Below are 12,579 nucleotides of genomic sequence, written 5' to 3' on the forward strand. Positions count from 1 at the left end.
CCAGTCATAAAATCATATGATTCCATTTATATAAAATGCCCAGGACAGGCCAATCAATCCACAGAGACAGAAGGATTAATGGTTGTCAGGAGCTGAGTGAGGTGGGCTAGGAAGTAATTGCAAATGAGTTTAGATTTCATTTTAAAGGCAACAAAAATATTTTGAAATTAAATAGCAGTGATGATGGCACAATTCTGTTAATATACTAGAGCTACTGGATTATATACTTGTAAGTATCTCAAAAAAGCTGCTAAAAGTCATTCTAGTCTCTTGGTAGATTCAAAGGAAAGAATTAAGACAAGCTATTTAACATTACCTTATATCATTTATAGTTATAAAACTCACATGTCTTATAGAGCTTGAAGATTCATTTCCAGAAGATAACTCAAGCCGGCCAAGATTTCTTCTTCCATAATTTGGGTATTTGCGCCTGCATGACCTCTGCCTAGACTGTGACAGCAAAACCACCGAATCAGACTGAAACATAAACATACAAATGAAAATCAACACCCAAATAAGTACAATCGTCAGCAAGATGGGCATTCTTTCAAATTCTAAAAGGCATTTAAGTCAAAAATAAAAAAACAATAATTCAAATATATATACACACCTATAGTTAAAATAAACTTGGTATTTTTACTTTTAAGGTACTTAGAAGGGATCCCTGGGTGGCTCAGGGGTTTAGCTCCTGCCTTCTGCCCGGGGCGTGATCCTAGAGTCCCAGGATCAATTCCCACATCAGGCTCCCTGCATGGAAACTCCTTCTCCCTCTGCCTATGTCTCAGCCTCTCTCTCTTTCACTCTCTCACTCTCTCTCTCTCTCCCACCATGTCTCATGAATAAATAAATAAAATCTTTAAAAAAAAAAAAAAGGTACTTAGAAGACATGGCTAATGAGGCATATTATATCAGCATTTTCCAAACTAAATTGTCAGTAGTTTTGCCATTCATACTATAACAGCAACAACCCCAAAAAGGGATAGCTCGTAATTATATAATTTAGAGGTGAAAATATATATTCATATATTATGATGCTGTTACCAACATTAGAAACATATCACTGTTTGTGTACACAGGTATCAAGAAATATCTAAAATAATCCTCAAATATTAACCCCACTTGCTTCCAGATTATAAATTTTTAGAGGATTTGTTTTCAATATTTTTCAGCTTGACTTTAATTTTTAAAATATATTTTATCAAAACAAAATAATTAAATAATCTTTAAAAATCATCCAAATAAATTAGACTGCATTTATATAAAGGGTGGAGGGAAGCATGCTATTCCTCAAACACTGAAGCTGTATGTGAAATCACTCAATGAAAGTACATATTCGGGATCCCTGGGTGGCGCAGCGGTTCGGCGCCTGCCTTTGGCCCAGGGCGCGATCCTGGAAACCCGGGATCGAATCCCACGTCAGGCTCCCGGTGCATGGAGCCTGCTTCTCCCTCTGCCTGTGTCTCTGCCTCTCTCTCTCTCTGTGACTATCATAAGTAAATAAATAAAAATTAAAAAAAAAAAAGTACATATTCCTTGAACTGATACACAAATTAATTTTCACCTTTGTGTCTTATGTTTGATAATCACTGGTCTCTTATTTTGATACACAACTGGCTGATCTTAAAATGAATTATGCTTTCCTTAGTTTGTCAGCACTGATTTTTGTTAAAACAAAAACTCCTATTAATAAGTTCCATGACTTAATTTGTAAACACAGATGGACCAAACTACCCTTAAGAAGAAGAAAAATCTCTCAAAATACATATTGTTTTAAAATAAGTTTGAGGGCATTCTCTACGTAAGAAGCCTATAAAGAACTGTAGGACTGAGGGCACCTGAGTGGCTCAGTCAGTTAAGAAATGCAGGCACAAGATAGTAAAAAGAGTGCAAACAATAAAAGAAAACCCTAGAATTTCACTCTGGAAGATGAAGCTGAAGGGTTCAGGATGTAAGCAAAACAGTGACAGACTAAATTCATGAGTTAGGCTAATAGAAACTTGTAATTCAGAACCTCCTATGTGTGGGAGAACACGCCAGGCTTTGGCTGTTCGATCTAAGGGTACTACTGCCTAGACCTCTGGGTAAACTACAGATGAACACTAATTCAAAGAAACTACAAATCCTGTTTGGATTAAGGCAACATAGGCTTGACAGTGGCCCTTAGGAGTTTACCAGAAGCAAATCCTCTCTAGGGGAAGAAATATCATCCTAGGCTTCAAGTTATTTCTAACATTTAACATTCACAGTCAAAACCACAGGCAACAAAGAAAATGTGAAGCTAGGGCAGCCTGGTGACTCAGCGGTTTAGCGCTGCCTTCAGCCCAGAGCCTGATCCTGCAGACCTGGGATCAAGTCCTGAGTCGGGCTCCCTGTATGGAGGAGCCTGCTTCTCCCTCTGCCTGTGTCTGTGTTTGTGTGTCTCATTCTCTCTCTCTCTCATGAATAAATAAAATCTTTAAAAAAGAAAATGTGATGCTAAAAAATGAGAAAAAAATCAATAAGCAACGGAAACAGGGAACAAGATATTCAAATAATGACATTATCAGACACAGATTTTTAAAGTAAGTATGGCTGGTTTTTAAGAAATTAAAATAATGAGAACTTCGGCAGACAACTTGAAGCTCTAAAGAAAAGGACTAAATAAAAATTCTGAACTGAGAAAGAGAATAACTAAGAACACAATAGATTTAACACCAGATTACACACAGCTAAACAGAACTAACGAAGTGGAATAGAGGTCAGAAAAAAAAAATTCAGAGTGGACAGCAGCCTAACAAAAGGGAATCAGCAGTAAAAATCTAATATATGTGTAACTGCAGTGTCATGAGGAGGGAAACATATAGTATGCAAATGCTAGCCAAAGGAAAGCTAGCATAGCCATATGAAGATTTTAGAGAATAAAACATTACTAGAAATGAGTGAAAATTCATACTGAAAAAAGGTTCAATTCAGTAGGGAAAAAGGAAATTCTAAATGCATGTGTACCAAATAATATAGCTGCAAACCACATAAAAATAGAAATCCACAAACATAATGAAATTTTAACACCTATCTCACTATAGGTAGAAGTGCAATCATTCTGAAATGGCACAAGGCATTAACTACCAAGCAGAATATACACATATCCAATGATCCAAAAACTGTACTCCAAAGCATATACTTAAAAGAAATATGCACACAGATGCCGAGAGATATATACAAAATGTCGAAAGCAGAATTATGACTAATAATCAAACATAAAAACAACCCAAATGTCCTTCAAGAACAGACTGAATAGCGGCATGTTCATCAAGCAATGCAAACAGATGGACTTCACCTACTCACAGCAACACAGATAAATCTCATGTAGTCAAACGACTAAGCCAGATAAAAAAGATTTGCATACTTCAGGATGCCACTTAGATCAGTGTTTCTTGATGTTTTTGTAACATCACTACCCTACAGGAAACTCTGAACTTTTTTTCTGATTTGCTCCTCTACAAAATATAATGCCATAGATCTACACTGCCACTGTTTACACACCATGTATTACTGTGCTTGTGCTTTGCACATGAGAAGGTTAAGTATAAAGCTTAGACTTTTTACTCAATATAGGATTAAGAATCATAATTTCTGAGTTAAAGATTAAATTGAAAATTTTAAAGCACTTCACATTTAACTTTCTAACTATTCCTTGAATTTTAATTTATATAGACTGTAACATACCAAAAAACATACCCAAATTAGAACTATGAATACATAAGAACAGCAATATAATCAAATTTTTAAAATCTTGCAAAACTTATTATTCCAGCAAAAGTAAAGCTTAATTGAAAAAATGTATTCGTTTCTTAAAAATTATTTTAGTGAATTTAACTTTCAAATTTTTTTCATGAGAAAACATCCTAACTCGGGGCAAAGATACTCAATATTCTTCTTCTCAATACTTGACAAAATGAGTTGAATCACTTTTAAACTAAAGATAAAAATTATTTTTACTTCATTCTCAATGCCCAAATCACATACAAAATTACCAAGTATCAAGCTTAAACAAGGCACATGACAGCCCAGCACACACAGGCCATCTGTCAGGACATGCCTTCAACACTGAGTGGTCAACTGAAAGCAAGTCCTGGAAACACAATCACTTTACAACCAAGTTTTGTAGCAGTGATCTTGAAACATTTTGCTCATCTTCCACAAATTAATGCTGTTCATGTTATGTTCATGAAAATCAAAAGAGAAACTAAATATTAAGGAGTAAGATTTCCTTTGGCAGGATGAAGCTTTGGAGGGTCACAAACCATTGTAAGTCTAAGATTTTTCTTTTTTTTTTTAATTTTTTTTTTTAATTTATTTATGATAGTCACACAGAGAGAGAGAGAGGCAGAGACACAGGCAGAAGGAGAGGCAGAGACACAGGCAGAGGGAGAAGCAGGCTCCATGCACCGGGAGCCTGACGTGGGATTCGATCCCGGGTCTCCAGGATCGCGCCCTGGACCAAAGGCAGGCGCTAAACCGCTGCACCACCCAGGGATCCCCTAAGATTTTTCTTTTATGTGAATATCTGGATAAACTTGAAACAGACAAAGCTAACCAGCAGTTTTAGAAGTCAAAGGGTTGGCTAGTTGTGGAAGTCAGTGAGTGGAAATGCACCTAAAATGCCTGTGATGGGCCTGTAACATTCCAGTTCTTGACCTGAGTGGTCATCAGACAGTAATTTTCCAGAATCCTTTGGCATTGTTAGGCATTGGGCTACTTCCTTCCCTCAAGCTTCAGACCACTCTTTCCTAACAGCTGTACAACCTCATGTCTACTCTTCTTTTAAATCCCAAACAGAAGACTGTGAGCAAGAAATATTCTACCTCAGGCAAAAGTTACTAATATTCTTACTGAACCAAAAAGAAGCATAAATTCAGTTTAATTTCTAATTATTCCTAAGCAAATAGAATTTAGGTTACCTTTTGTGTGAACTGGAGAGTCTTCCTTTTTCTTCCTATTATATAAAGATTTCTTTCCTCTTCACCTTTCTCTATTCTGAAGTCTTCCAACTTCCTACAAATAAAAGTATCCAGTTATAGGAGTTAATGAACTGATGCATAAAGTGAAGAATATAAAGAGGAAAAACTAATCATTTTGACTTAGGGCAAAATAAAATTATATATTTTTTAAATTAATACAGAAAGTTCCTGAAGTTATAACAAAATAAGTCAAGCTCTAGTTTTATGTTAGAAATTTAATATAATCTCAGAGACAGGAGGTCCTTTTTTCATATTTAATACAGAAATATTTGTTTGTTTGTATTTTCATTGACCCAATACAGCCAATGCAAACAGGATCTTTCATAATGGCTACTCAAAATCTCCCTATGTATTTTCCAATATTGTAATTCCTTTCTCTAAAGAAATAAAAGAGAATCCTCCTCTAAATTTATTCAAACTTCATGTTTTATAATTTTTAGAAAATCAGAATAGCAGTGTTACTCATACTTCTAATCACTTACATCTCCAACTAACATGATACAAAAGAAAGATTGTTATTGTGACTGACTTCATTCAACACAAGGGACCTTCCACCAAGAGGAAGATACTGAAGTTAATTTTCCTTCTCTATGGTTAGAAAATTCATGTGACTGTCCTTTTTCTACAATTTGAACATTGTTGAAAACATACAGCTTTGTGTTCTGTGTTCACTTTAAAATCCCACTTGGGCCACTTTCAAAACTGACATATTGGCCATGCTTCAAGATACAAACGGATGCTCAAAAGAGTATGCACACAAATGCCCTAAGATATCTTTTATCTTTCATCTGAGATAAAAACGGATTTCTACAGAAATTGCATTTTTCTCTCGGTACATCTCCAGCCCACACTCAGAATACAGTGGAGCAATACTGTATCCACAGAGCAGCTCTAAATCAGACTCAACCCTTCACGAGTTGTCAGTTTCACCAATTTTATGTGTATTTAAGGAACTATATAAGGTTTTTCACTTGTAGCCAGATGAAATTCTATCCCATAGCTGTACGCTTCTCTTTGTTTTGAAAATGAAACACTACATACACTTCATTCTCAACCAATAATAAAGCAAAGGAACATTCTAGGCCTTCATGAGTATCATCTTCAACTCTGCAATTCCATGGCTAAATGAGACCGTCAATTAAGGGATATTATAAAGATCACATAAAATAATATGAAGAATATAAAGAATCAGCATGAACAGAATGAAGAGAGTCTCTACTATAACCGAATTAAGACAAACTAAATGCCTGAAATCCGGCCCCAACCAGAACTGTGTCTACTGGGAAGCAGTGCTGTATATTTAGCATTCTGTCCTTTGGGGTCATCTCACACTTTCATTTATTACCTAAATTTCTCACAATGGACACATATTACTTTCATAGTTGGAAAACTTTAATTTTCTCTTGATCCACATCGAATACCAGCTTAAGTAAACAGTTATGTCAAATGCTCCCACTAAAGGACTGTCATCAAGAGCACTGATTGAGGGACCCCTGGGTGGCTCAGTGGTTGAGCGGTTGGTTGCCTTTGGCTCAGGGCATGATCCTGGGGGCTGGGGATCGAGTCCCGCATCGGGTTCCCTGCAGGGAGCCTGCTTCTCCCTCTGCCTATGTCTCTGCCTCTCTCTCTCTGTCTCTCTCACGAATAAATAAATAAAATCTTAAAAAAAAAGAGAGAGAGAGAGAGAGAGAGAGAGCGAGCACTGATTGTTACCAGATCATTCAGCATCTCCTTTACAAAATCCCATATGTATTTTAGAATACAGTACTGCAAAGAGTTACACTCTTCTTTGGGAAAAATTACAGCGGACAGCTAGTTGACACAAAAATTCCATTCTCCTTTTCTTCCTTTGAAACAGAATCTCAGTTTCTATCTAGGCTCTCTGCTGCTCTAAATACAATCTATCACCAAGCTAAGTATGGCCATATAACAACATTCTGGTCCATGAGTTATGAGCAGAAAATGTCAAATGCAACCATTAAGGCTGCTTAAGTGAAGTCCCTCAACAAGAAATGTCCTTATTGTCTGTTTCTCTTCCTTTTTCTGGCCTAAATCTCAACCTCCATCACAAATGAAGATATATGATTGCCACTGTATCAAGTCCAACTAATCTTGGACTTTGAGGTGACTTTAAGATTGGAAGCCACACTCTAAGATGGAGATCAGAAACAGAGGAGCCAGAGTTGGTGATTAACCGGGAACCATGATTCCAGCCTAAAACTATCTCCATTCTTCCACGTTAAGAGAATAAATACTTCTTTAAGGAACTATTCACCAGGTCTTTCACTCCTGCTATTTGTATGCTTCTCTTGTTTTTTGGGTTGTTTTTTTTTTTAAGATTTTATTTATTTATTCATGAGAGACAGAGAGAGAGAGAGGCAGACACATAGGCAGAGGAAGAAGCAGGCTCCATGCAGGGAGCCCAATGTGAGACTAGATTCCAGGACTCCAGGATCACGCCCTGGGCCAAGAGCAGACACTCAACCGCTGAGCCACCCAGGCGTCCCACTTCTCCTGGTTTTAACAACAAAAAGTATCCCAAAATGACACTTTTGAGTTCTGACGCCTAGGCAACTCAGACATAATTTTAAGGCTTAGTCATAGCATAGCACTATAGGATGGTGATTTCCTGTATTTCTCATCCCAATACCAGATTTTGCTTTTCATTACTTTGTGTATTTATAAACATTCTTAAATTCACTGCATAGTATGTAAGTACTACATTCCTCCACCAATTACTGAAACTCTTCTGCATCAACACATGAAGGACATACCTTTACAAAATTACCTTCAAAGAATTAATTGCGACATTAATAGAATACTGAACATTTCAGATATCAATGAAAAACAACATTTGCTACCTGTCTTTCATTACCTCAAAAATCAGGTTACAACTCAGTAGCAAGAAGACCCTACTGCCCAGACTATAACTGTGAAATATGTCCCACTTTAAGAAAAACCAGGCTGCTTAAAAGAAAAGAATGATTCCACATCCAGGATGAGAAATTTAGAAGATAAACTTGTAACTCCTTGCCATGCTTGATAACAGGGATGCTATAGAAGGATACTACCTGTCATTTCAAAAGGATTCAGGAGGCACCTCCAAGTGGCTCTTCCCGGTCAGAGACGGAAAAACTTAAAAATCAGTAAGGATATTAGAAAGAAGCTAAATCATGGCAGTGTGATTTACACAGTGAAGAACACAAACACAAACTGGTCGTTACTGGGGGTGAAAGGGAGTAAATCTTCATTTTGAAGGTGAATAAAAGCAAGATAAGCATCTATCTTGTCTTTTTGATACAAACTTTACCACTAGGTGAAGAGTACATTTGGGTAAATTTTTTAGAAGCACCCACTGTAACAAATGAAGACTTCAGAGTTGAGCAATCACTGTTTCATGGCTCCTAATGAGTTAATGGACCCAGCCAGTGAGCACCAACGCCTGCTTCCCTCATGAAGAGACAACACATATTATGTGCCTTTTCACAAAGTAACTTAAATGGTCTTGCAAAGAACTGAAAACACGCCATGAAACAATTGGAAATTTAAACACAGACTGAGTATTTGATTCTACTGAATTATTTTTTTAAGGTTATGATAAAATTAGGACTGCTTGTAATATTGAAAATTTCTTATCTTTTAGAATTACACAGACATATTTATGAACAAAATGATACACCTGGGATTTACTTCAAAATAACACTGAAGGGAGAAAAGCAGGTATTTGTAAAGATGGAACAAGAATGGTTAAGCAAAAATTTACCATAGTAAAAACTTAAAGAACAATTTCGACATTTTCCTACAATTAAAAGATTCCAACCCATTACTAAAATATATTTATATGATTATTTATATCACTAATGGAAGTAAAAAATGCATAAAATAACCATATAGATATATTTTTGTAAAAAGAAACAATATTAATAGATATCCTAAAACAAACCTAAATATGCCTAGTGGTACCTCTGGTACAACCACTCTTCGTTTCCAAGCCTGCAGGTCACGTTCTGTAGCAATCTGACTACGTGGAGCATTTTGATGCATCTGACGAACACCTTCAACTTGTCCACTGCGACGCAGACCAATGTTTGGAGGGGACTGGATGTCTAAGCTCAGCCTTCTAAAACCTAAAGAAAAATTGTCAAAATTGATTCCAAAACAAATATGCATTGAACATATAATAGGAATATACATTCCTAATAAGCTACAAAAAACAAAAATACCAATCAAAACAACTCTGTAAAAAAGAATCATAATGTAACTGAGATCAAAATACAGGACACCTTTTAACTTCAACTTCCATTTTTACTAGACTTCCTGAAATCTTTTAATGTACAGATATTTTCTATTATACTGCTATTATTTGCAATCCTAAAGGTCTTGCCTTCCTCAAAACTGCACACTAAAAACACCTCTTTTTGGAAAAATTAGCATTGCAGATAGTCTCCTTCAAACTATGGTGGCTTCATAATAAGAGCTAAAACACCAACATTACTTGTGACTTTAAGAGATAATCTGTGCCACTGGGGCAGGCAAGCTCCCAAAGTGGATATTAAAACTTCACAAAATGCGATAGGGAAATGCTGGCAAGCTCCTGAATTGGAGCTGAGAGAGTGAAGGACAGGGCAACGCAGACCCCAGGAACCCAGCCTGTGCAGAGCTGATCTGGGGGGCAAAGGAGGCAGGGCAGCCTCCCATGACTGCAAGTCAGCAGGATGAATTATGGAGCCCAAAGTGGCAGCAGATATCCCAGGTAAAGTGCTTGTTTTCTTAAAACATTGGATAAAGGGGCTCCTCCTATTAGTGTAAACAGAAACTATGGGCTATATCCATGCTTGTAGGATGACAAAAAATTCTGGGAGTACCAGTGCAGCATGACATGGCAGGGAGCACGGCTTCCCTAACCTTCCACGGCATTCATCTTCCCCCGTTGAGTTTCCATCTGTTTAACCACTGTCTGCTCCTCTACATTATCTCCACTACTAATGTAATGAATACTACATTCCAGGATCAGGAACTTCATCCTGAAAATTCATTCAAGCCTTCTGATTCCATAAGAAACATTTAGCGCTCTAACCAACTAATATTTTTTAATTAAAAATGTTTAAAGGGAAACCTAGAACTGTAGTTTTCCTTAAATATTCAAACACACTTTGTTCTTTACTCATTTAATACAATTTTATAAATACTCTTATCTTAGAGCAAAAAAGGTTTTAACAGCCTCTCTAGGTACTTGAAAATCAAACATTCGTTTACTAGCACACCAACTTCACACCTAATGAAATCACCCTCAGACTACTGAAGTGGTAAAAATACACTTCAAATTTTTCACACTGCACGTAACTGACAGTGACTTCATTTACTCTCAGTTCAGCCTTATTAAGACAAGATATTTCTCATACATCTTACCTCTTCGAGGTGTTTCTTCTCCACTTGGAAGTCCACTGGGAAGAGTATCCTGATCTGCTCCCATTCTCTGATCCTGCTGCTGCTGCAACTGTCTTATCATTCCATCAAGAACACTGGACTCTGGGCTTCGTTCACCATTATCATTGGTTTGTAGGCTTATAATCTGTTCAATCACCTCTCCGTCACCTGTACATTCAAAATCATAATAAACACAAATAGGAAAACTCTCGAACCCTAAACCCCTGAAGTAAGCATGTAGAAACACGCGGACAGCGGAAGCTTCATTTTATTGTTACACACTAACAGTCCCCTCAAACTTATACAAGACATACTTCATTCAACTCTGATTTCCTGAGGTCTCCAGACAAGACCAGAGTAACAATGTGTTATTTCTGAAGTACAGAAAAAGAGTGGCATTTCTTCTCTGCTCTCTTTTTTTTTTTTTTTAATTTCTTAAGAGAGTAATACTCTTCAACAAACTATGGCTGTAGCTCCTGAAAGCAGGTGCAGTAGAGGGAGGGAGGGAGAAGCTACACGTGCCTCGCCCACTAAGCTTAAGTTCCTCTATCCCTTAGGTATGCTTTTAGCATAGCCAGTACCCATAATTCTTCAAGTACAAAATCAGAATTTTTAAAAAGTCACTTTGCTTCCTTATTTTTCAACTAACAGGTTCAGTTAGTATTAATGGATAGAAAGTGTTAGATGGTTGTGGGGTCTGGAAATTTATCTAAACACTAACATATCCTCCCACATAAAATCAATCTTCTTTGAACAGAATACAGACCAAGCCCCCACCCACTTATAAGTAGAACCCTAACAGATTGAAATTAATAGGGTATTTGCAAAAAGAATGAAAAATATAACCTAGTCTCTACAGTAACAGATCCAGAAACTAAAAAATGTCATATACTATTTCAGGAAAAAAAAAAAATACTTGCATCCTACTATCTGAATTAAATTCCCTTGTATCTCATGGATAACATCTCCATTTCACCATGACCATCAATGAAGAACTTACATGAGCTAAATGTCCTAATTCTGTATCTTAAAATCACTGTTTCTATATTTTCAAAAAATGAGCTAAGAAAGCAAAAAGTGGAGCCCTAATCTAAAATGATAAAAAGATTTTAATTAGAACAGGGAATGGTAAAAGATTCCTAAGACCACCACATGGAATGAAAGGGAAAACAACAGAAAAGATGACTCCTGGTCCTCTCCCTCTCCCTGTAAAAACCCGAGGTCTACAGAACATAGAACTTTTCATTCATAGCACAAAACACTTAATGTAACATGGCAAATATCATCAGAACGAGTTGGCATAATGCTATTCAAATACTGAAATATTAAACTTGGGTTCTATGGGTTCCCAAGTGGCTCAGTCAGTTAAGCATCTGCCCTTTGGCTCACATCATGATCCCAGGGTCCTGAGATGGGTCCAAGTTGGGCTCCCTGCTCAACCGGGAGTCTTTTCTCTCTCATTCTGCCTCGGAAATAAAATGTTAAAATAAAAATAAAGTGGGGTTCTACCCATGAAGATTTAAGTACTATAGGAACTGCCCTCCCCACCATAAACTACCACAACCCTGGAAAAATTATATACATGCATAAAATATATATATAACCCTGGTTTTCAGACACTGGACAACAGATACAGAGCACTGTAATCCCTGAGGGAAGACCAATAACGGAGTCTAGCCTTCTGATTGCCCCAGGTAACAGTTGGAGGCACTTTCCAGGCTGCAAAATAAGGAGAGGAAACCCAAAGAGCATCCAGAGGTTTCAATGAGTTGAGGAGACAGAGGTCAGAGCTTGGGAGCAGCAGGGAAGCCTAGAATATGCAGGGCTGAACATCAGAGAAGAGTGAATTGCATGGAAAGCTCAGAGATACACAGTAATGCTGAACTGATCCTTTGACTAAATAATGATACAATGCACACACTGGGTAAAACTCCACCCTGCAGGTGGAAAAAACATGAAAAGGCAGTATCCCAAAAAATTCCCAGAGCTCTCACAGAGCTAAAAATAGTCCATGTTCCCACCAGCCAGAAAGAGATACTTCAGAATATATAGAAGATTTGTTCTATGCATACTTCCAATCTTAAACTCAGAAGAGTTAAAAATGTGTGTTTAAGGCAATGAAAAGTACAATGACTGTTCATGGTCTGGTGCC

The 12,579-nt window shown here is 37.0% G+C and overlaps 1 protein-coding gene across 2 annotated transcripts in view; it reads right to left on the reverse strand.

Moving 5' to 3' along the window:
- BRWD1 (bromodomain and WD repeat domain containing 1) overlaps nucleotides 1-12,579 on the reverse strand; it is a 119,509-nt gene that overhangs the window by 55,562 nt on the left and 51,368 nt on the right. The window contains exons 18-21 of one of the 2 annotated variants that reach the window (XM_038581507.1): nucleotides 10,410-10,595; nucleotides 8,944-9,127; nucleotides 4,941-5,034; nucleotides 346-450 (exon numbers count right to left, since the gene is read on the reverse strand). In XM_038581507.1, coding sequence (XP_038437435.1) covers nucleotides 346-450; nucleotides 4,941-5,034; nucleotides 8,944-9,127; nucleotides 10,410-10,595 — 569 coding nt within the window. Of the gene's footprint in view, nucleotides 1-345; nucleotides 478-4,940; nucleotides 5,035-8,943; nucleotides 9,128-10,409; nucleotides 10,596-12,579 lie in introns of both variants that reach the window. The other variant, XM_038581506.1, reaches the window with a different exon arrangement.

This window comes from Canis lupus, chromosome 31, assembly GCF_011100685.1.
Source record: "Canis lupus familiaris isolate Mischka breed German Shepherd chromosome 31, alternate assembly UU_Cfam_GSD_1.0, whole genome shotgun sequence".
In the NCBI taxonomy this organism is placed as follows: Eukaryota; Metazoa; Chordata; class Mammalia; order Carnivora; family Canidae; genus Canis; species Canis lupus.